Consider the following 26,824-nt stretch of genomic DNA (forward strand, 5'->3'; position numbering starts at 1 on the left):
CTCACAAGGCATAAGAACCATTAAGTATCCACCTTATTTGTCATCTGTCTCCAAACTTAGTTTAGATCTTTAGAATAGAAACTCTCAAAACAATATGTTATAGCTGATAGAATAGAATACTTATCTTCTTTTTCTGCTGGTTGAAATTATCAATAATGACACCAATGAAGAGGTTTAATGTAAAAAAGGAGCCGAATATAATGAAGATGACAAAATATAAGTACATGTAGAGGTTGTCCTCATACTGGGGCTGCTCTTCTAACTGGAAGACAGGTTAGAACACACACATTAGAGATTTATGGAATGTATTTACTGCAGGTGTTAAACATACACTTTATAAACATTCTATTCTGCTGTAATTTTATTAGAAATTATTTTTTATAAAGGATGGTATGTACTAAGACTATGTAAAAGATTACTCCAAAAATGCATGCATTTTTACTATAGAAAAATCTGGGTGAAATTAATTAAATCATTAATTAAGATGATAAATTCTAGACCATTTCTTTGCCAATTTTCTAGAATTTCAAGTTTAATCTAACAGTCAAAAAGCCAACAGTTATCAGTATGACAGGCATGTTCATTGTGTGTTCACAGTGTGAACTGTCACCTACTCAAAGTTAAATTAAAATTCTAGGCCAAATTAGCCAAGGTAAGAACAAAGCTGATTTGGAGAATATTTCCAATTTTTACCTTCTTGGCTTTAAATAAAACAAATATGCGTGCTCCATGGAGAATCCAAGTACACTTCAATAATAACTGCACTAAAGCCTTCTTAATAAAATACAACATTTTTATTATATTCATAAACAGAATCACAGCATAAGGGGGTAACATGACCTACGGCATTTTATGCGCTCTTAATCATAGGCCCATAGACAATGTGCATGTTGGACAATGCCACATGGAGTAGACATTCCAGTAGGAAACACTGACAGTGTGAGCTAAATTTGAATTATGGTGAGACAGTGTGAGTCTCCTTAAATTATTTTGCTGTTTTTCCTTTCATGCCACGTCAATTTTTAACCTCTTGCTCACCGGTAATGAGTGAGTGGTTAAAATTTAAACCGGTTCGCCTGAATTTTGTATGAAATGAAGTCCAAATATATTTTTATTTACTGATGAACTTATTCAGATGAACCAAAACTTCTGTTTGTGCAGAAGTCTAATATTTATTGTAAACATCCACAGGTATCACATTAGCATAGAGAAGAAAAACACAAATTTTGGGTACAGATTGCTGTTCAAGAATGAAATAAAGGGGGGCGTGGCCTGGACGCTGAAGAAGATGGCAGCATAGACCTAGAGCTCCCTGTAAGGCTCCGCTAAATCACCGCCTAAAGCACACTTTCACCCTGAAAATGGGCAAAACAAATCGACCCTCTCAACCCCCTAAACAAGCGGACACCCCCAGGAGGTCTCAAAACCCCTCCATGAGGCACTTCTTGACCGCACAAGCGGACGCAGAACCTCAGGCCTACACGAGCCAAACGGCCCCAGAGGACCCGCTCCCACTTACACCAAGCGGAGACGGGATCATGGCGGACAACCTGCCTACCGATCCAGCCGCCCACCACCCAGACTGGATGGAAATGCTACGCAACTTGCCCACAAAAGCCGACTTAAAAGCGGCCAACTCGGAACTCCGCACCTCCATCTCAACGGAGCTCCAAACGCTCAAGGAGGAAATCCGAGGCCTACACCAGCGGGTCGCCCAAGTGGAGGCGGACTGCGACCACATGTCAGCGGCGCAGTCTGCGAACACGGACACGCTACGACTCCACACCCTCCAACTACAGCAAATGGCGGGCCATATGGAAGACCTGGACAATCGCGGCAGGAGGCAGAATATCAGAGTCCGGGGGATCCCGGAGGAAGCGGACAACTCCGCCCCAGTACAGACCACGCTGACCGGTCTTTTCAATTCCATACTGGGCCGCACACACAATGATCCCATTGACTTTATACGGGCACATAGGGCTCTACGGCCCAAAGGTCCGGAAGGGACCCCACCGCACGACATCATATGCTGTTTGATGAGCTACCAACTCAAGGAGGACATACTCAGAAAGGCCAGGGACGCAGGAACGGTACACCTTGGTGATACCGAGGTACAACTCTTTCCCGACTTGGCACCAGCCACGCTGGCTTACAGGCGAGCATTACGCCCCTTCACCAAACAACTACAAGCAAATAAGCTGCGCTACCGCTGGTGCTTCCCCACGGGGCTACAAGTACAGACACCAAACGGCCCCTTCCTGATGAAGGACAGACAAGACCTAAATGCCCTAGCAGCAGAACTCCATATCACGCCGGCACCCTTACAGTGGCCGGACCCGTTAGCACCATACACGCCTGCTCGAGGGGCTCCACCCCAACCACAGAGTACGCAGACCCGGAGAACTACGCGGCAACAGGCGCTGAGGCCCTCGGGGGCCCAACTTTGAGGGGATCGACGACACGCGCCAAGATGGCGGACGACACCGGCCGACCACCACCAGTAGAGACTCCCCTGACACAATAGCAGAACTCTAACCAGACACGGACTATCACAACTCACACGGGCTCCCCATACCTGGACACAAGGAATGCCCACCTTGTAGATTATACCTCATGTTCTATCTAGAACTTTGACACCCCTCCTCCGGAGACACCCGCCTTCGGAACTACGAAACCCCGGGTGCGGCCCGGACTTTGCAAATCATTCGATATATCACAGGACTGCCGCCCCCGGCCACAACCGAGACGGCGCCCATGCCGAAAGACTCGCAAGTATATGCTGGACTCTTAGCACGGGACTGGCTCAACCACCTGGGGAGGGGGCGAGGGTTGAAGGGTAGGAAGGCACAGCCCAAAGGTAACAGATAACGCAAGGGCCGAGAGGGAGACGGGCACAAGATGGGGCCGACTGGGCTGGGCAAACGCTTCTCCTACACCGACCCGTGATGACCCCAGCAGGAGCGGGCGGGAGAGGAGAGGTGTGAGCCCGGTTCACTCGGGAGCTGACAGGGCCGCTATCGACCCGTAGAGGAGGAGGATAGAGGAGGGAGGAGGGGGGGACATTCCGTAAAGCCTAGAGAGCAGATGCACAGGAAAGGGGACCGCATGTCACCCCATGCGGACCACCTCACACATAGGCTCCAACACATGCCCAGACCACTCAAGATACCCATCCAGAGCACGGAAGAGCTGGCAGGGCACAGGGACACCTCTCACCACGAGCTAGGGTTACTGGGAACAACTGGAGGCAGGGGGTGATATATAACCAACTTTGTAGGTATTAGCATTAGCAACACTAATGTATTACGGCACCATCATCTTACTGTGGAAGGGGAGGGTGAGCGGGGGGGTCGGCCGGCCCATAAAGCCGCGCAGAAATAACTTGAATGTTTATGAAGGTTTACTTGTGTTATCTGTCTTCTCCAATCACTTCAGAACTTGCCGCCTCTCTGACCAACCTCTAAAGCTTTGTATAGGCATAATTCTATAGCGCGGCATTGGTTTTACTTATTGAACAGACATTGCAAGCTTGAGGGTAAATAGAATCGTTTAATGTATGATTTATTGTTTCTTGTTCTTGTGTTACTTGAAGATATGCCCAGGGTGACGATTCGACTGCAGAGACGTCCATAGGCGGAGACAGCCACCTACGATCACGACTTGAGCCACTGAACAGGGAGGCATGGGAGGCAGACGTCCCCAGACCACCCAGACTAGGAAAAGATCGAGAACCGGACCACCTGGGGGAGGAGTTTCCCACGTGGTCACGACACTTCTCGGTGTTCCTCCCACACCCCGACGGGATAGGCGCCACATTCAGGTGAGAGGGGCACTGGGCGCGCAAAACGGCCCAGGCCCACGCATACAACTAGACGCCATAACCCTAACGTCACCCAGGTGACGGTTATTTCCTACACCTACTTATCCCCTCACTCCCCAACACCCTCCCCACCTTCCCCACCCCCCTCCCATCCTACGCCCCGAGACCAACCGACTGAAGACATAGACACACACACAACCACACACCAAACATGTCACTCACACCAGCAAACCTCACATTAGTGTCCATCAATGCCAAAGGGCTTAATAAACCTGAAAAGAGGTCGACTACACTACGCGAACTCCACACTCTAAAAGCGTCCATAGCCTACATACAGGAGACCCACTTTAGAGAAGGGGCACGACCCCGCTTCCACGACCACAGGTTCCCGAAGGGGTTTTATAGCGATTTCCAGGGGGGAAAGGCACGGGGGGTCGCGATCCTAATGCACAAAAGAGTCCCCTTCATAGAAGAAGAGATACTGACGGACAGGGAAGGCAGGTACTTATTCGTGAAAGGGAAGATAGTAGGCCAAACTTACACTTTTGCCAACATCTACGCCCCCAACCAGAGACACTATAGGTTCCTATCCCACACGTTGCGCAAACTCCAGAAATTTGCGGAAGGGGTACTCATCCTAGGGGGCGATTTCAACGTAGCTATGGACCCAAGATGGGACTCCTCATCGGGGACATCTCATATCCCGACCCAACACTTAACAGCACTTAAAACTCTCCTATCTAAACAAAAACTGATTGACTGCTGGAGGGCTCACCACCCTGATGAAAGAGATTATACTTTCTTCTCCCACCCCCACAACACCTACACCAGGATTGACTACTTCTTTATGACTCACTTCCACCTCCCATTAGTGGAGCGAGCGGAGCTAGGCACAGTGACGTGGTCGGACCATGCACCAATCTCCATCACGATAACATCCCCGATGCACAGACCAAGGGTGACCAAATGGCGCCTGAATGAACACTTGCTAACACAACCGGACATTAAGGCGGACATTGGCACCGTACTAAGAGAATACTTCACCTTAAACACACCCGAACAAACGACACCGACTATACTATGGGAGGCTCACAAGAGCGTAGCGAGAGGTCACTTCCTCCAAAAAGGAGCCTTGCTGAAAAAGCGAAGGGAAGCGGAGATATCCGCAATACTCACCGAAATCCAGGAGATAGACACACAAAACAAGGGCACCCAAACACACGCACTACAGGACAAACTTCTTACACTCCGCAGGGCACTGACCCAACTCCTACTGAAGAGACATCTCAGGGACGCATTGCGACACAAAGCGTTTTTTGCACTACATGGTGACAAGAGTGGCAAACTACTCGCTAGGATGCTAGCAAAACGCAGACAGCAGACATACATAGAGCGCATTAGAGACGATAAAGGCACACTACACCGACTACCCACGAAGATCCAAGACATAATTAGAACATACTATGCCAACCTATACGATCTGCCCCGCCCACCGACACAGGCTGCCGACGAACGCCTGACGAACAAAATAAATGACTATCTCACTACACAAGACCTACCCTCACTAGACAAAAACACCGCAGACCTCCTAGAGGAGGAGATCACGCTGGAGGAATTGGCCCTCGCAATAAAACAGACGAAACCGGGCAAAAGCCCAGGCCCCGACGGCTTACCCCGGAGCTACTACAAAACATTTGCGGACATACTTTACACCCCACTAGTAGACACATACAACGCTATCAGGGCGGGACACCACTTCCCCAAACAATCACTCGCAGCTCACATCACCATCCTCCTGAAAGAAGGTAGAGATGGGGACCACTGCGGAAACTACCGACCCATCTCTCTCATCAACTGTGACCTTAAATTTCTGGCCAAAATACTGGCCAACAGACTGCAACCACACGTGCCCCACCTGGTACACCCGGACCAGGTGGGATTCGTGTCAGGGAGAGAGGCACGGGACAACACTATGCGCACCCTCACTCTGATACACAGCCAGAAACACGCTCACAGGGGCCTCCTCCTGCTGTCCACGGACGCGGAGAAGGCCTTCGACAGAGTCGGATGGTCATACATGTTTAGAACACTAGCACGAAATGGCATGGGCCCCAGAATTAGAGGCTGGATAGAGGCCCTATACACGCAACCATCCGCACAGGTAGTGGTGAACGGGGCACTGACAACGGCATTCGATATTCGAAATGGCACCCGCCAAGGATGCCCCCTATCCCCATTACTTTTCGTCCTCGCACTGGAACCACTCTTACAGGCCATCAGGACAAACCCAGACATCACAGGGGTGACGGTGGGAAAGACCCACCACAAAATCGCGGCATATGCAGACGACATGCTGTTTTATGTATCGAACCCGGAGGTCTCTCTCCCCAACATCTTGAAGGCACTACATGACTTCGGGGCCATATCTAATTTAAAAATCAACAACACAAAATCATCCATACTTAACATCAGCATACCGGAACACAGGACAACACACATGCGACAAAACTACACCTTAAGGTGGGCAGCACACAAGATCCGCTATCTGGGCATCTGGCTAACCAGAAAGGCAGGGGACATGTACGGGGAGAACTTCACACCGATGCACGCACAGCTACACGCAGACATGAGGGAATGGGCATACCCACACATCTCCTGGCTGGGCAGAATACAGGTGGTCAAGATGAACTTCTTGCCACGCCTGCTGTACCTGTTCCAGACCATCCCCATAACAATTCCTCGCACATTCTTCACCACATTACGCTCCGCTCTGGGCAGATACGTGTGGGACGGGAAAAGACCCAGGATAAGCCACAACACACTTACACTTCCCAAAAACAGAGGCGGTCTAGCTCTCCCGGATTTCCACTTATATTATAGAGCCTGCCACCTCCTGCGGATACTGGAATGGTCCAAGGAGGGGGTGCACAAGCTCTGGAAGCAAGCAGAGGAGGGGGAGGCAGGGATACCGACAGCGATAATACCATGGATACCACCAGGATCAGGGAGTAAGACGCTCACCCAATCACAATATATGAGGGCCACCATCCAGGAATGGCAGAGGGCGAAGGGTAAACACAACCTGTCAACGCACCCCTCACCCATGCTGCCTCTGACATACAACCCTGAGTTCCCCCCAGGCCAAGACCCGAAAGCTTTCAGGGACATAATTCCAAACCCCTTACCCAGGCTCAGACATATCTCTAGACACGACGGCATTAAAACCCTGAGGGAGCTTAGAGGAGAGGCACCAATCACATTCCTGACGCAATTCAAATACCGACAGCTACGCCATTACATAGCCACACTCCCTCAGGGCACATCGCTCACGAGAACCCCCACAGCATTCGAAAGGGAATGCCTGGAGCCCCAACCATTAGCACATGGAGTCTCTTTTCTATACAATCTACTACTGACTCACACACCAACGACCACACCAGGCTTCATGGGAAAATGGGAGGAGGCACTAGGGCACACACTTGACGAAGTGGCATGGGGAAAAATCTGCTACCTCACACACCACTGCGCTAGCTATAGCAAGACTCAGGACACGGCATACAAAATCATGACACACTGGTACCGCACGCCAACGACTCTACACGCGATCTCCCCGACACACTCTCCACAATGCTGGAGATGTGAAGCGGCGAGGGGCACACACATGCACATTTGGTGGGAATGCAAGGGAATCATCCCGTTCTGGCAGGGAATCCACAAAATGCTGCAACTGTTCTCAGATGACCCACCCCCCTTTAAACCTGCAGAAATGCTCCTGCACCATACTAAGATACCAAGATCCGCATACAAAAAATCACTGTCCATACGAATACTGAACACGGCCAAATCCATTATCCCAAAATATTGGAAACAAACCACAACTCCACCACTGACCACTTGGTTCGCCCATATGGAAGACCTCCGAATCCTAGAGGAATTCCAACACACAGCAGCAAACACACAACAGACATATTTTAACACGTGGACACACTGGATATTACAGACCTCGAAACCAGACTTTATGGACCGCTTGAGACTGATAGACAGTAACGAACCATAAGGGACTACAGACGCACCCGACACCCCCCCTAATTCCACGACCCCAACCTTCTATCCTCGACCTCTCCCACACACCCCGACCAAGAAGGACCAAGTCTACGACCTGGAAATAACAGACAGGCCTGACGGGAGTAGCGGACCGACCTAGAAGCTAGCACAGGTAACGGTTGCCATAGGCAGGCTGGCGCTAACCGACACCCCTAACCAGACACTCTGAGAGAGCACAGAGGGGACTGGGACAGGCACGGCCAAGCCGCGCGAAAATAGCTGTTCCACGAGCATCTTGGAACAGAGTGTTTACCAAGCCAGGGGTGGTAAAGGTTTTCCTATGTGCTGCCGTTCCAGAGATTTGAAATGTCTAGATATGTTGAACATAATAGCATCTTAATGAGATCGGTCTGTCTCTCTCTTAACACTTTACTTATGGAGATCACTTGAGGCCTGCGAGCCAAAATTAAGAACAGACGATAAACGGGCCTGCGTGCCCATGTATACATGTGTGAGCTAGAGACCTGCGAGTCTCCATGTTGAATTTCTACGTTTGACATTACTTATTCCAAAAATAATAAAAATTATATTTACAAAAAAAAAAAGAATGAAATAAAAATGATGTAAATTAACGCATGTATTTACAATAATATTTTGTGGGGATAAAAAAGTGTTTGAGATTATATCTAGACATATTGCAGATAAGATCTGAAATATTAGAAAATCAACAGAAATGTAATTATTGTCAGATACAGCGGGTGTGACGCAAATAGATAAATAAAAATGGTAAAATATCAAGAACTAAATTACATTTCTTGCAATGCAATTTTCTAAAAAGTTCTCCTGAATGCACAAAAAATATATCTGATTATTATTATTATTACTGGTATTTATATAGCACCACCATATTTTGTAGTGATTTACAATATTATTAAAAGGGGGAGATTTAACAATAAATTAGACAATTACAAAAACTTACAGGAACAATAGGTTGAAGAGGGCCCTGGTCAAACGACCTTACAGTCTATAGGAAGTGGGGTGTAAAACCAAACAGGACAGGAGGTAACAATCAAACAAGGTGGAGTAAAGCAGACCTGGAGGGGAGAATAGAGTGTTGCCCTTTAGGAGAGAGCAAGGGACAGGTATGTGAGGTAGTGGATACACTGGGAGGCTATAAGCTTTCCTAAAGAGATGGGGTTTGAGGCACTTTTTAAATGATTGAAGACTAGGGAGAGCTTGATGGTCGTAGGCAGGCTATTCCAAAGGAAAGGAGCCACCCGCGAGAAGTCCTGCAAGCGTGAGTTGGCTGTACAGGTGCGAGTAGCAGACAGGAGAAGGTCATGGGCATAGCGGAGAGACCGAGAATGGGCATACCTGTGGATCAATTAAGAAATATAGGAGGGGCTAGAAATGGTTAGTCCTTTTTAGGTGTGGGTTAGTTCTTTGAATTGACTCCTACAGGATACAGGAAGCCAATGTAAGGACTGACAGAGGGGAGAGGTGTGAGAGGAGCGACAGGAGAGGAAAATCCATCTAGCTGCAGCATTCATTACAGACTGTAGCGGGGCAATACCACTTGTGGGAAGACCTATTAGGAGAGAGTAACAATAATCCATGCGAGAGTTTACTAGAGCATGAACAAGCTCCTTAGTAGCATCTTCTGTGAGAAAAGGGCAGATGCGGGCTATGTTTTTAAGGTGGAATCTACAGGATTTGGTAACAGACTGAATGTGAGGCTCAAATGTGAGGCCAGAATCAAGTATAACAGTGCACTTGCAACGAGGGACTGATGTGGGTACCCCTCACTTGAAGGGAGAGTGAAAGAGGGGGATCAGTATTAGGAGGAGGAAAGACAAGGAGTTCAGTTTTAGAAAGATTGAGTTTCAAAAAGCGGGAGGACATCCAATCAGAGATGGAAGAAAGGCAAGCAGTGACATGTTGCAGGACGACAGGGGAGAGGTCCAGGGAGGGGAGGTATATCTGAGTGTCATCAGCGTACAGGTGGTATTGGAATCCAAATGAGGTAATAAGTTTGCCAAGAGAGGCAGTATGAAGAGAAAATAGAAGGGGATCAAGTACAGAGTCTTGGGGGACTCCAACAGAGACAGGACGAAGGGAAGAGGTTTCATTGGAAAAGGAGACACTGAATGAACATTGGGAGAGATAGGAGGAAAACCAAGAGAGGACAGTGTCACAGAGACCAAGTGAGTGAAGAGTTTGGAGAAGTAGAACATGGTCAACAGTGTCAAAGGCAGCAGAGATGTCAAGAACAATTGGTATGGAGTAGTGACCTTTGGATTTAGCTGCGATTAGTGACTTTAATAAGAGCAGTCTCAGTAGAGTGGAGGGGACAGAAGCCAGACTGAAGAGGTTCAAGGAGAGAGTTGGAATTGAGGAAGCAAGTCAGACGAGTAAAGACAAGTCTTTCCAGAAGCTTTGAGGAAAAAGGGAGCAGGGATATGGGACGATAGTTATAAGGGGAGGATGGGTCAAGAGATGTTTTTTAAGATGGGCACTACAGTAGCATGTTTAAGGGCAGCAGGGACAACACCAGAAGAGAGAGAACAGTTGAAGATATGTGTTAAGGAAGGCACAAGACAAGAGGAGAGAGATCTGATAAGGTGAGAGGGGACAGAATCTAATGTCACTCAGGCTGCGCGTGGTCAAATCACAGACTTCTCATAGCGAAGACTGTGATTGGACCATTTTGCTGGCTCATAGTGCATGCGTGTGTGCACTCTGGGCTGGTGAGGGGAGTGAGGCGGATTTTAAAAAACAAAGCAATTTTGAACAGAGGGAGGGGAGTGCTCCCTTACTTTATGCACAAATTTGACATTGCCAAGGTTTCTGAGGTGCAACTAGCCCCCAGCACACAATTACAAATATCTCTGTATGTGCACTGCATCCAGTCAACTTCATCTCAATGCATTGCCTCTGTTGTTTTAACCCTGCAATGTTTACATTGCAGGTTAAATACACCTCTAGTGGCTGTCAGTATGAAAGCCACTAGAGGTGCTTCCACATGTGCCATGAAAGCCCACGAAAGCATTGAATACTTGTGCATGCACATCGGGTCACCAATGCTCCTCTATTAGGAGCACTGGATTGGACCATCGCTGAGCTCGACAACATTGCTGGATGTGGAGAAGTGAGCAGCTCAGAGGGAGCCTCGCTGCTGGAAAATTAAGTAAATCATATAATTTTCTTCATTTTTATGGCAATTGGAGGGTGCAGAATAACTTGTATTTAACTCTGGACTCGGGTTTGTAATCCTGACAATATACTGTTCCTTTAAATTCTATAATAAAAAAATGTACTAACCTTTCGAGAATCAACTGCTGCATACATAATGTCCATCCAACCTTTAAATGTAGCCTGTACAAAAATAAATCGAATTTAAATAAAAATTAAACTACAGACAATTTGTTATAGGGACACTCAACATCCCAAATACAAACAAATAAAAATCACTGTTTAGTATATACATACCGTGATTTTTATTTGTTTGTATTTGCATATATATACACATTTTTTTTTCCCATTGGGGGTATATCTCTTGTCTGAATCCTTGGCTGTCCAATCACAAACTTCGAATCACAAACAAGCTTTGAGCAATTAAATTTAGCTCCACTGATGCACTGTAGGTTCTGACACCTGTCATTCACTTCACCTGTCAGTAGTTTTAATATTTTATCTAAACAGTGTAAATCACTTCAGAAAGCTGAAGTGCTTAAGGGATTTGAAGTGTCCCTTTAAAGGAGTGCCCTAAAATTGAAAATAAATATTTTTATTAAATAAAATGTTAATATAACAATAATAGTATTAGAATTTTCTCTCATCTTGTGATCGTAAGCCTGCAGTCAAAATACCAGGAAATTTGTATAACCCTGGTCACATAAAGGCTAAAGCGGTTTGCTGCCTTTTGGTGTGCTACATTTAGCAGTTTAGGAGGTGCAGTTTGTACTTACCACTTGTAGCAACGCAAGATACCCAGCTCCAACATTATCGAAATTAACTTTGACGTTCTTCCAACGGGCCGATAAATTTGCTTTCATCAGCCGCTCGCAATCTGTTTTGTTGTTCACTATGCTTAGAGGCAGAATTTCACCAGATGTAGTGTTTACGCAGTGATAATATTTTCCAGCAAACAGGTTTACTCCCATTATGCTGAAAATTAGCCAAAATATAAGGCAAACGAGAAGCACGTTCATGATAGATGGAATGGCTCCAATTAGGGCATTCACAACCACCTAGTATAATAGATAAGGCATAAAGACATTAGATCCATCCAGTATGCATATTGTTGTGTTCATTCTGAATGAAACACAGATACATGATACGAATGGGTTAAAAAAAAAAGACAGTTTTGCAAACGAAACAGAAATCATAAGGATATAAAAAAATTAAAGACCTGATAGTGGAAATATGAAGTCACAGAAAGTAAACTGTAGAAAAAAAGAGAAAATAATAATGTTAAAATAAATCAAACAAACAAACAATGTAATTCAACTGAAAATCCATTAAAAACTCATAAAATGATTGATGATTGAACAAATAAACTGTAACAAAATAATATAAAATATAATAATGGAAGAACAATATTTATCTTGCAAACAGATATTTTTATATAGCAACATATAAACCAATTTCATTCCAAGTCATGCACAGTAATGGTATATAAAATTGCACATGCATTACTCTAAGTGTTTTTGTCTATTTCTATAGTGTAAGAAGATGCCATAGTCCTACTATGTAAACTACCTTAAAAAGTCCATCTACCGATGTTATTTCTAAATTCAAGGGACACCAAAGCAGAAAAACACATTAAAAGTAAACACGTTTAATCAGATTTGCCAATTTTTCACAAAAAAAGCTTTTTTTTTTTACCAGTAATCCTAACTTTATTATCAGGATTTTGTTTTTCTGAACAAACACGGACTAGGAGCATCCTGGGAGGGATGAGAGCCCACGCCAAGGATTCAGGGATATACAATATGTTTCCCACGTTACACTATGCACATGTCTTGAACACTTGGGGGAGGAGGGAAGAAGTTGGGGACGGGGAGGGGAGGAGGAAGGGGTGGCTAATGTGGTACATAAGAAGTTTAGGGCTGAATCCCATGTCTCTCTAGAAATGTTTCTCATGTAATTTGAATTCATCCTTATGTGGTTTAATTTCATGTTACAAACCCATCCCGTTTCTGCTAGATTAATGCCTTGCTTTTTACTTATCTTTTTTTAGAGGATTACCTATGGGTACCTCACATGCAAGTCTGGCTCTATTAACCACTGAATAAGATGATACTGTGTCTTCAGGGAATACGGAGTCTGCTGTTATCTATTATACATTGTGACGCTGCAGGAACTCCTCAAGAAAGACCTGGGAGAATCTTAATTTTTGATTTTTTTTAACCCCTTAAGGACACATGACGTGTGTGACATGTCATGATTCCCTTTTATTCCAGAAGTTTGGTCGTTAAGGGGTTAAAGCAGTCCTACAGTGCCATTGGCAGAAAATTACAGGCATAAAAGACTTTAAAAATGTTATGAAACTGTCATCAATACATCGATGCATAGGGGTAATGTAAGCAGGCATAAAATAGGGAGACTATGATCAGATTCAAAAAGCAAACTCCAATAAAAATGGTGCTCTGAGTGAATGCTTAGTTTGTTTGTTTTTTTATGAAAAATGTAATTCTCAAGTTACACATCCTAGTAGTCTTTTGAGATACTATTTACATAATTTTCTAACAGCTGTGATAAACATAAATGTCTTTCCACAAAACAGCTGAAATTTATCTAAACAAAAAAACAAAAAAAACAAAAAACAACGTGTTTACATATATTATTAAATGCATTGTTCTGCTTTAGCAACACTTTATAGTTAAGAAGAAAACATAGATACCAAACTTATATTTAGATTTCAACATTTCTAATTTGGAAAAAAGTTAAATATAATATTAAACATTTTTCACTTTATTTCTTTCCTTTCAACAGCACTGAATAGGATGGTTGTACATTGTACTTCTCTAATATATCTAAATATAAGACTGGCTCTTATAGTGTATTCTTTTATGTGACTTATTAAATGTATTTGAATGTTGGCATCGGGTTAAAATTGGTTATGAAATACATTTCAAAATACTTATTGGGGAAAAGTGTAAAATGTTACTAATGGTTCTGCATCTCTATTTCAGAAGACTCTTGCACATTATTTTTAATTCTTACACATCCTCGAATTTAACTATTTAGTCTCAAGGAGTGTATGTACATATATGAAGTATATCTTATGCAGTGCTGTGATGTGATTTCTTTTAGATAGCATTATGAATATATTTGTGCTTCTCATTTATCAAGTTTAATATTTATCGTATATGTAATATTTAGTTGAATTCAAAGGTGTTTTATGATGTTTGCAGTACATATCTTGCCATGCTATTATTCTGTATATTAATAGCTTATACAGATTATAATAACTTAATTATTATACAAGTAGAATGCCTGGTTCCAAATTGGCTGTGTAAATCTTGCCCCTATTGTGCATGCTGTAATCTGGGCTGTTTATGACCGGAGAGCAGCTATCCCCAAAAAGCAGATCCGTTAATCACATATGGTCTGGTGATAAAAACAAAGCCCATTTACTAGAATGAGATGCTATCAATTGAATTGTCTCATCTTGGTATGAGAGAGGTCCCCCTCTCCCAACTACAGACAGATCCACTAAGCATAGGGACATTTAAAAGGTCAATAACCTTTTGTATTTTATTTAATTTATTCCACATTTTTATATTATGCATTAAATATATGTTTACATTTTAAGGAGACTTTGACAATCCCTTTAATTCAGGTTCAAAGCTTATTTTTCAAGTTGGCACCCAAACCATTACTGAATAGTCTTAACAACACAAAATATAAATAAAAATATCTAATTATTGGGTGTTTTCAAATATCCTCTGGACTTAATAAGAATGCAAGTTTTCCAAATTCCAGTGCAAGGTAAACATAGTGTCTGCATGTCTAGATACTGCAGACTGTAATTGTAGCTTTCCAATAGGCTTTGAAATAATATTCTACCACCAACCTCATCACTTTCTTCCTGTACAGTATGGGTACATAAAACATATAACATAGGACTACTGACTGACTACACCACTAACAGAGCAATATGTTTCTCCTTTGTGTGTTGTCCTGTTATTCTGTCACAAAAATACTTGTCCTTGTTGAAAATATATATGGCAAACTGTTTTAGTTATAAATATGAGTTTATATTGCAAAACTGAACAAACATCTTTTGCATTACAATCGGATTTTTAATGTTTAGCTGAAAGAATGATGAGAAGCCCAATATATATATATATATACGTATGCGGCAAATAATTGTAGGTTGTACAATAATTATAAGTAAAGAAAACATTTTCATATTAAAGTTAAATATTGTGTTATGTACAACTGTTTGAAAGCAGAATTTATTCAACAAAATGCTGACTAAATGCTACTGAGGGTAAAGGAGATTGGCATGTGTATGTTGTGGCATAATGCACGTTGATTTTGGCAATCAGGCTGGCAAAGTGTAACATAGGGATCAACATAAACGGGTATGTATCAAAAAAGACTTTAGAAAAAAGTACATAAAAATGCCAGTTATCAGGTAAGAAAACTAGGTACAGTGCTGGATGCATCTTCTACAACAATGGTTCCCAACCCAGTCCTCAAGTACCTCCTAACAGTCCAGGATTTAGGGATTACCCAGTTGTGTCTAAGATGTTTTTAGAAAAAAAGAAAAAACACTTTAGACACAACAGGGTTATCCCTAAATCCTGGACCACTAGAAGATACTTGATTACTGGGTTGGGAACCCCTGTTCTACAATATGGTCTATGATGTTATATAAGAAATTTCAAGTATAAAAAATAAAGTTGTTTAAATTATCTAAATCAGAATATCATACTGGGTTACTGTTCATATGCTCATTTTGACAGCCTCACTTTTGGTGTACCTTGTATACGTAAGTGTAGTCTAAACGTTCACATGCACTTAGAAGATCCCATTAAAAGTTCCAAGATTGGCCCCCTCTGCAGTTGATGCTCAGTCAAGTTATCAAGAATGTCTACATTGTTTTAAAAAGTCAATGAGATAAACCAGTTACCATGCTAATGCATGCACCACTCATCTAATTGTGTTCTTTCCAAAGGTGGTAAAACCACTATTTTGTATATATGGGCCATACATTCAACATTTAAGTTGGTGCTGTTTTTATCAGCAAATTCAGTTCTATTTTTAGGTATTGTGATATGGACCGAAAATCATGGACACAAGAACAATTTTTTTTTTTAAGTGAATGAATATGAGGATAATTTGTCCATGTATTGGGTTCTAGTAGGAAATCCAGTACTGAGTGAACATGGTTTATCTGTGCATGCCAGACATCTTGGGTAACTTTGTTAAACGTTGAAGAGTATTTCACTGTTTTAGTCCTTACAAATACAGAATATAATTAACAATAAGAAAATTAATTGAAACCTCTTTAATGTAATTTTACATCTGAAGTGTACTAAAGCTCCATATTTTGGAAATGTAATCCCCTGCTTACAGTTACTGTAAACTCTTCAGTTATTTAACCCCTTAAGGACACATGACGGAAATATTCCTTCATGATTCCTTTTTATTCCAGAAGTTGTGTCCTTAACGGGTTAATACTGAAAGGCAAGCTGTATTGAGTTTCAGGTGACGTGCTTGATGTTTTTGGTTTGTTAGGCAATCTTGCAGCATTGGTGCATCATTCCTTAAAGCATTTCGCATGCATGTCTTCTACACATGCATTAATAGAAACTCCTAATTCATCTTACCCTCATCCCTTCAAACCGTGAGAGGGCCCTCAGTGGTCTCAATGCCCTCAGTGTTCTAAGGGACTTTATAGCCCCTAATTCTGAATATCCCAAGGCATTAGCTACTAAGCTAACGAGAGATACCTAAACAAAGACACAAAAGCAAGAATTCTCATTGGTCTCCAACATTTTACCATACATTCATTTAGGGTACTTTGGTTTTCAGAAAGAGAAAATTAATTCCATTTCAGCAATACACCTGAAAGCCAAATCATGTTAAGCCTAGAAAAAGAAAATATGTTAAAATCCACCTGCTGACACTGACTCGCATCCTACCAGAGTCTTACCCTTTCTCATATTTTGTTGATGATCCAACAAGAAAAAATAAGCCTACTATGAAGAAAACATATAAATCTGTGTTGTTTGACACCGCATTTCTTAGCCTTACCCTTATGCCTTCAAATCTTGATAATGCACGAAGAGGTCTCAATGCTCTCAAGGTCCTTAGAGATTTAATAGCAGCTAGTTGATCATACCCGAGGGCCACGGCCAACAGGGAAATTATTGAAATCTGTTTAGAGCCAACAGTATGTTTAATGAATAAATCTAAAACTGGTTAAAAAATAAAAGATGATTTTCTATTTTTATAATAATTCAAGGGTAGTTTATCCTTTTATTTGATATAGAAAATATGATATGCCATTTTAATTGACAAAATTATTATGTTGAAGCCTTGTTGTCCTTGATTCTCTATCAGAGTAACTCACCTTTAAGTACAGTAATTCTCTTCACAGAGTAAAAATAAAATAAAGTTAACTGTACTATAGTCTAGATATTCCATGGCAAATGAAATGAAGTCCATGAAACCTGTTGGGGGCCTCCATTTGCTTTGGATAGATAATTTGGGAAGACCTTTTTATAGTCAAAGAACAACTAGACAACCTTATTTTTTTCTATAGGAACTATTTAGACAGTGGGTCCAATTATCTGGGCAAAGGAGGCAGAAACTCTAAAGAAAATTAGTGTTTCATTATAATGATTGATCAATGCTATAGGAAACACAAAATATTAGTAAGACACCCTAAAATACCTTATTAACTACAAAAGTAGATAAAGATATAAAAATCATTAAGCTTTAGGCCATAAGTGACAATTAGTATTGCCTAATGACAGAATGTCTGTAACACTGCCTTGTCCATCCAGAGATTCATCGATGATGTATGTTGTATTGGAAAGAAAAATAGAGACAAATAGTTAACATTATAATTTTTGGATACAGCAATTTAAGCAGGATAACCTATACATAAAAGTATGTTTGCACAGAAACTCCACATTTTGTTGCTCTCTTTAAATCAATCTTTAATGCTGTTCAGAACGGTGACACAGGTACTATAATTTTACCAAGTCATATCCTGAGTAAGTAAGGAAGGAGGCATGTCAAAGTTGGGGCATGCTTGTTATTTGGCCTTGCAAGTCCCTCAAACTCATGGCAAATGTATATATGTGCTGTATCATTATACTAGAGAACAGTAGCAGAATACAAATATGGGATTTCTACAGTAGTGGGACACACATGATCTCTGAAATTCACCATGAAAATAAAACTTGTGGAAAACACACAAAAAAATAACTATAACCAGCAGGTTGAAACAGAGTAGGTGATACAATGGTTGAACAAAAATACACTACTAGTTAAAGGGACACTATAGGCACCCAGACTACTTCATCTCATTGAAGTGGTCTGGGTGCAGTGTCCCTGTCCCCTTAACCCACCAATGTAAAACATTGCAGTTTTAAGACTGCCTCTAGTGGCTGTTTTTGAGGCACTTCCTACCCTCACAGCGTTTAACTAGAGATTAGATGGGGAGCTGGCGATGATAAAACATAATAGTATATAATAATAAGAGCAAAGTATATAATAATAAAAGCAATAAAAAAAACCACACAGGATATAAAAAGAGTCCACAATAAAACTTGAAAGAATAAAAAATACCAAATGGTACGGCATAGTCTCAAAGGTGGCAATAGATCTTCTAATACTGGTATGGGACTTTTTTGGTTGCTTCGCTTAATAGCAGAAAATGAAAAGGAAGCAAAAACAGAGGGAAACCAATAGTGCAATATGGTAATACGTAGCAGGACAAATGACACTTAGATAAGAGGTCAACTCACATATGGTAGTGCTATAACCAGCTGTAGGTAAAACAGCATGCAGTGGTATGCAATCCCCACTTGCAGGATATCCCTCTGGTTTTGGTACACAGTAGAATGATAGTAATTCACAACAGGATAACGAAGAGGTAGATCATATGGAATGACAAAAAAGCAGCCAATAGTGCTCTCTCTATAGATAGGTAAATGTCAATAAGGGTGAGCGAACTAACCGCTCTATGTATCAAGCCTGGGTGGTATAACTCACACCAAGGATTTCTTTGATTGGTTGTCCGCAGTAGGTGATGGGTCCAAATGTCAGGTAAAATTATAAAAATAAATAATAATACATTAAAAAAATATATGGCTAAAAGGCAGGTAGTGAGGTAGCCAAAATACTTTATTTAACAACAGCATAAAAACCACAAGGCGTTTCTCCCTTTGAGAAAGCTCTAAACCCAACATATGTAAGTTGACATCTTATCTAAGTGTTGTTTATCCTACTAAATATTACCATGTTGCACTATTGGTTTTTGCTTCCTTTTCATATACTGCTATTATGCAAAGCTACCACAAAAGTCCCATACCAGTACCATCTTTGAGACTGTGCCGTACCATTTGGTATTTTTTATTCTTTCAAGTTTTATTGTGGACTCTTTTTTTAATATCCTATGTGTTTTTTATTGCTCTTATTGCTTTTATTGCTTTTATTAGTATATACAATTGGGTTTGGAGTATTTTTCTTGGCGCTACCTGTATATTTTTGTTTGACTTGTTCTAGTTTTCTTGGGGGGGTTGGAGAGATTCCACTATTATCAGGTGTTCTTCCTCGCATCCTAGTGTTCTTAGTTTGTTTAGCACTGATCTATTCCTTGTTCAGTTTTGATTATAAAGCATAGTGTGATGGGATGATGGGATTCAGCTGGTATTATTGCATTCTATAATTGAACTATAGGAGCCTGAGATGGAGGAAATACTGATGCTTTAGTAGAGGAAATGAGACTGGAGCATTCAGGATTTGGGAGTAAACATTGTTATGTCAGTTCTCTATAGGACAGACATTTATCTCTAACAAGGTAGTTTGACCGTAAGATATACTTGAACCTCCCCTGGCTTCACTTTTAATCTGTGAGTCTTTACCAACTTTATGGGCAGCTCAGTTTTCTTTTGTGCCAAGGATGCCATAAAACTGGCAATATAGAAGGCAAAAGTTTGGATTTTCTGACTTGGTTGTCTTTATCTCCTAATTTGGCACACTACCTTATATTCACATGTCTGTTGATTTTGTACACAAATCAGTTCTACGTACTCCAAAATTCGCTCTCTACACCACCACCCTTACCTTATAACAATGATTGGATTTTTCAATACCACCAATATGCATCTGGTCTTTGATGGCCTACTGCTATCTAAAACTCAGCTATGAAAAGTAGACATGTGCACCAATTAAATTTTCGTTTCATACAAATAATTTCGTACTAGATAAAAATGTAATTCGTCAATCCTGAATTTCGTCAGCAAACCATTCATTTTTCAATGAAATTCATTAAAAACACTGAGTCAGTGTTGAACTCAATGCACCACTATATATCACCAGGTAACCTATGGTAACCTATTAGGGTGGGAAATATTTATGGTATTTTTATTGGGGGGGGGGAGGAGAGGGGAGTGACTAGGGGCTTGTAAATATCTTCAGTGGCTAACTATCCCATCCTAAAATAAAATGAAAACTCTTTATCCTGTGATTAGCAACAGCTACATTTACTGCTGTAAAACACTCTTCCTACTCTCTGAAATCTGACTTTTCTTCACCCTTTTTAACTTCCTCAAAACTCAATGTATGATTAATTTCTACTCACCCCTTGCACTAGTTTAATAATGATTATCTCCCATATCTATAGGACAGTTGGTTTCCCACTTTGCGCAATGCCGAGGTAAAAACATATATCCTAGAAATGCAATAAAGATATACACTAGTGTAGTTGCTTAATATTCATGTTTCTCAAACTTTAACAATCTATATTATACACTAAATCAAGTACTGCTACAGTTACACTGAGGAGAGGTACCAAGTGAATCTATTGTCCGTGAATTCTATTGCATTATATATTTAACTGTTTCATTTGGAATAAAATGCATTTGAAGTTGGAATGGAAAATTGTCTAGTTATGCCACACTCTGCAAGAGTTTTTTTTTTTTTTTTTTTATCAAGCAGCATAATATTTGATAGAAAGATAATAAGAAAATCTGTTTTATGCCAAACAATATTGAATCTGTAATAAAAGGGTAAGTAGAATATCATAAAATGCACATTTCACACATGGCTAAAATAAGAAACATATTAAACAAAGTTCTACAGTGTTTCCAAGAACATTTATGCCAAATGAGTGGCCTACCTGCTTCATGTAGAAACCTGTTTCCTGTTGACTAATTGATGTGTGTCAATTAAGACTGTCTGCGCTTCGAATTATAATGAAAAGTTAAAGTATTTGTCACTATTAAAAAGTTATGAGGGATATTACTAACACACCGAACCTCACTTAAAGGGACACTCTAAGCACCATATTCACTATAGTGCACTGTACTGGTTATAGTGCCAGGTGTGCCCCTTCCCTTCCCCACATGTAAGTAGTCAAATCATTTAGTAAGGGATTGACGTCTTACCACACTTCCTCTTATTGGTTGAAAAGCCTGCTGCTCTTAGCTAAGCAATAAGTCAAACCATTGCCAAATCCTTGGAGGGTGCCAGGGCACTGCTGGCACCATAACTACTACCATAGTGGTTATGGAGCTTCGAATGTTCCTTTAACGTCAATGAAAATTTTAGGTTTTTACACCTGGTGACCAGGCGTGTCTCACACACGCACACTAAGGGCTACATCCATATAACAGAACACTGTGATTGACGAACTATGATCATTTGGAAGTTGTAATTGCTAACAAGAGACTCTATTTTGAACAATGATATATCAAGATACTACTTTGGACTTTGCTAAAATGCAAATCTAAACTTTTATAATTTATAAAAAATATGTTAGGGACTTTTTATGTAGTTTAAAAACAATAATTTTGTTTTAAGATAATTATGTAGATATAACACATATAGTACATATGTATTCTAATGTGAGCAAGTCATTTATATTAACACCAAAGAAAGCAGTCATATGAAGAAAAAAAAATACCTACATCAACAATCAAGAAGTCCAGCCAACACCAGGCATTGGTGAAATATTTCACAAATCCATAAGCCACCCATTTCAGAAGCATTTCCAGGATAAAGATGTAGGTAAAAACTTTATCAGCATATTCTAACATGGTCTTTATGGTTTTTCTTTGCTCAATGTAGATGTCTTCAAATGCCTGCAATTGGAAATAATATTCGAAGAATATAAAGTAACATCTGCCTGAAACAATATTGTTTGTAAATGTGAGTGTTTTGTTAGAAAACTAGTACATATTAAATTGTAAAAAGTAACACTGAGCTCATACGAGCAACTCCTTAAAGCTCCTATACATCTAATGTAAATGGAATACATGTATACATAAAAAGCATCAAAGCATCTCACTCTGAGATTTTGTCACAAAATCAGCGAGTTTCTGGGGATCTAACAACAGCAGAATGTTGGAGGGGGAGTCTGTGCCCCCATTGGTTGTTTCTCAAAAATCATGCAATATCATGTTAACCATTTTGTAAAGAATGGTTAACATAGCAGAAATATTCAAAATTAGTCTTTATTAGTACACTGACACTAATATTTATTTAATCTATTATAATATACAAAAATGTAGATAAGGAATCATAAAGAAGAAATGTGTTCATAATATTTAAAATGGATCTGTCTCTAAATTTGATTATGGCAAATTTTATTTTTTTTTTATTTTTTTTTTATATAGTTATCGCTTTAGACATTACGAAGGAAACTTTTGGAATTACTGTACCCAATGGAGATTCTTGCTGAAGCTTATCTAAGGCAAAATCTGATTTACAATTAGTTTCTATATCAAAGTGATTTAATATACAAAAAATGTTAATGGGAAATGTAGTCATAATTTTAAGCAACCCATATATTTATATAATAACTTTAAAAATGATGCAAGTAAAATAAATTAAACAATTTAAAAATAAGGAAATAAAAAATATATATCTAAATATCCTCTATAATGCACAAATTACTACACTGCTACATATACCATTAATCATTACTTACCAAAGCTCCACTACTCAGAAGAATCATAAAGATTATAAATGTTTCAAACCAGTTGTGCTCGACAATTGTGTAGCAGGTCTTCCTGAAGGTCCACCATAATTTTCCTTTGTTTTCATCAATGTTGACATAGCAAATTGGGAAGCTCTTTACACAACCTGCAGAAATATTATCATGTTAAAACACAAATTGTATCTGATGTGATTTAAAAAAAAAATGTTTTTTAGTTCTTGAGGTTTGGAATTGTAAATAAATATTATATTACATACTGATTAATATGAAGGTGTAAAAATAAACAATATTAAAAAGCATCTTATAAATAGTGTACCTAATCATACTGTAATTTAGAAAAAATGCACAAAAATAAAATCTATAAGTAGAGTCCAGGGCTTCGAAATGCTGTTTCCTTCTGAACATTAAACTATACAGTTTAGTCTACGAAGCGGAGGTAGACCGATAGAAAACAAATGCAACCATAATAACTCTCTTGGAAACAGTTAAATTGTTAATTGTTTGTGTTACCGGTTTAAAAGAATCGAGAACGAATTAAACCGAAGTCGTCAGTACGCAAGCTACCTCTCCCAGGGTCAAAGCAACACAACACAGTGAATGTTTATGATGACCTTCTTATTGTATGTATTGCGTATGTGATCATAACAAATGTATAATGTACCACACCGACTTACCAAAAATAAAGAATTAAAAAAAAACAAAAAAAAAACTATACAGTTTAGAAGTTGAAATAGAAGGTGGGTTATTTTACATATGCAAGTATAAAAGATAGGAACACACTAAATTCTATATAAACTGGAAACAAATACTAACTGAAACCACAACAAGATCCTTTCTTAATTAATTACAACATTTTACCATTTAAATCTTTGTACCTTGTGTAAATAACCTTCTGAAGGGCAGATGGCAGACAAAACAATGCATTTGTGCTCAATAAGTTAGCTGTCGTGTTATTTTAACATACCACTGTATATACAAACAAACAATATTTTAAAACACACACACATGCAAGCAAAGTGCACAGATTGCTATAATAATTGTTGGATTAGGAGGAAAAAAAAAACAATAATTAAAAAACAAAATCTACTATCGATTTTTTGTCTAATTTTTTTGAAGAAAGACAATGCGTTTTTTCACAACATGTGTGCTTTTGCGATTTACTTGGAGATTTTAAAGTTCATATTATTACATAATCTTGCTGTATAGGCTTACTGCCAAGTAAAAGCCACACACGCAGGCTTTAATGAACTGTGTTCTCCCACTCACCTTCTGTGAAACAGGCATCTGGCTCGAGAGCCTCCTCGCTAGGGTCGACTTCTATGATTTCCCCCTCTCCTTCTGCTGCTAATCCTGGAGGTCTGATGTCTACGGTGCTCCCTTCAGACGAGCTGGTCATGTTAATTTTCTGTAAGCGGATGTACAGTTAAACTACTTTAAAAACACACCTTGTGCATTATACCTGTATAAGTCATGCTATCATATGTTGGTAACTTAAAACATTACTGTTGTTTGTAGATTGTTTTAATATTCTCGACTAAAAGTGTTGTTTGTAGATTTTGTTTTATATTCTCTACTAAACGTGTTAAATCACACACAATCTTTTTAAAGCAATATACATAGTCCCCTTCTGTAAAAAAAAAGAAAAACACATTGCAAAGCAATGTGCTACCAAGACTTCAAATTCCACCATCAAAGAACATCATCATAGCACATTTGTCAGTAGTTGCATGTTTGTACTGTTTAATACCTCTAATCATATGATTACCTGTATATAATTTGCCACAAATATTTAAATATACAACAATAATACAAAGATATAAAAAAGTGCAGTATATCTGTTTTCAAGCAATTGCATTCATTTAAGTAAGTCAATGCACCCAAATTATATTTACTGTGCATTTTAAACTACTTGTCATCCTGATATTCATACTTATTCACTGAAATGCTAAATATATCTTCGAAGATCTTATCACTTTAGAAGTTTTTTTTTGTGTACCCCTCTTTTGTATTCTCATACATATAGAAATATATGAAGCAATACAATTTAAATTGTCAAATTAAAATTGGAACAAGTATGAGTACCAATCTATATCACAGTAGTTTCACTTGTAGCATTCACAATCCGCATTCTCTGATCAAGTGTAATGTTTGTAATGTTATCACTGTGTAATGTATAACATCATTAATGGGAGCACTGAAAATAGCAAATGTACATAAGTAATGATGGAAGCATTTAATATATTACAAATTACATATAAAGTACTGTAACAGCTAACAGTGTAATGTGGAATATCATCTGATAATAACTGAGCAACAGTTTAGTGTTTTATTCTGTAAAATTGATAAAATACTATGTCTTTAAAGCTATAGAGAAATATTCAACAATTTGAAAGATACTGAATGCAATACATTTTACAATACAGAATTTCAGCTCCTTTTAAACAAGTAAACAGAGCTTTTTAAGAAGTCAGCAAGTATGTTACAAATTGACTTCTAAAGAATTCTAGACCTGAAAGTGTATCAGTTCTGTTAATTGATTTAAGATGGCTAGTTTTATTAAAAAATGTTTGTTTGTTTTTTAAAACACCTAAAGCAATACCTGATTTCCTAACAAATATTGGAAACTAATATTATTACATACAAATACAATTTATGTCTCTCATGAACATCTACAGCATTGGCATAAACAAACAATGTATGTGTGTAAACTTTTGTGTTGTTCTTTAATTCTTAATAACATACAAAGGGTCCCAAATTACTGTGAAGGGGACTCAGCTATTTCTATAACTCTTTTGCATACTGTATGATATTTGAAGGGAGATCTCCACACCACCCCTATTAACTTACCATCATTTATGGAATTGTCACAGGAACATTTAGATAGATGTAAGTGTATGTCTATGACCTTTCTAAATACATTCCTTGCAATTACACCTATGAAAGTTTTTTTTTTTGCTTTTTTTTTTTTTTTTACAAATTTGGTGTTTGCATACTTTTATGGGGACTGTACACATACTTCTATGTTATATATAAATAGCTAAATCTGCACATTTACATGCAGCTGACCTATTTTTTTTTTTAGATATTTTGCAATATTATATTTCAGTCTGTTGATAAATAGTGTTGATTCTGTGCAGATACTGATCTTGTGACGCTATATCCTATTGGAACATTTTCTCCTCTATCTCACTTTAGTTTGTGAGCTGAATTTATGAAAGACTTTATCAAATGGAGAAGCATACCATTTTTTTCTAAAACTGGATTTGCTCATTAAAGTAATACAGAAAAGCTATTTATTAGTGTATTTATTATGGCAACAATGTTTTCTTTTACATCTGAAGCACTGATGATTTTTGCTTTATGGTCTCTCTCTCTCTCTCTAGCAATCTATCCACCTCTCTCTATCTACCTCTCTCTAGCAATCTATCCACCTCTCTCTATCTACCTCTCTCTAGCAATCTATCCACCTCTCTCTATCTACCTCTCTCTAGCAATCTATCCACCTCTCTCTATCTACCTCTCTCTAGCAATCTATCCACCTCTCTCTATCTACCTCTCTCTAGCAATCTATCCACCTCTCTCTATCTACCTCTCTCTAGCAATCTATCCACCTCTCTCTATCTACCTCTCTCTAGCAATCTATCCACCTCTCTCTATCTACCTCTCTCTAGCAATCTATCCACCTCTCTCTAGCAATCTATCTACCTCTCTCTAGCAATCTATCTACCTCTCTCTAGCAATCTATCTACCTCTCTCTAGTAATCTCT

General features: G+C 39.6%; 1 protein-coding gene across 1 annotated transcript in view; it reads right to left on the bottom strand.

The window, feature by feature from the left end:
- The window catches only part of LOC134571440 (sodium channel protein type 2 subunit alpha-like), a 154,856-nt gene that overhangs the window by 9,262 nt on the left and 118,770 nt on the right, over window positions 1-26,824 (bottom strand). The window contains exons 18-24 of the mRNA XM_063429692.1: window positions 24,324-24,462; window positions 23,049-23,203; window positions 22,027-22,200; window positions 16,711-16,833; window positions 11,833-12,114; window positions 11,186-11,239; window positions 125-262 (exon numbers count right to left, since the gene is read on the bottom strand). Of these exons, the coding sequence (XP_063285762.1) occupies window positions 125-262; window positions 11,186-11,239; window positions 11,833-12,114; window positions 16,711-16,833; window positions 22,027-22,200; window positions 23,049-23,203; window positions 24,324-24,462 (1,065 nt within the window). The remainder of the gene's footprint in view (window positions 1-124; window positions 263-11,185; window positions 11,240-11,832; window positions 12,115-16,710; window positions 16,834-22,026; window positions 22,201-23,048; window positions 23,204-24,323; window positions 24,463-26,824) is intronic.

The sequence above is a fragment of the Pelobates fuscus genome, chromosome 8, assembly GCF_036172605.1.
Source record: "Pelobates fuscus isolate aPelFus1 chromosome 8, aPelFus1.pri, whole genome shotgun sequence".
In the NCBI taxonomy this organism is placed as follows: domain Eukaryota; kingdom Metazoa; phylum Chordata; class Amphibia; order Anura; family Pelobatidae; genus Pelobates; species Pelobates fuscus.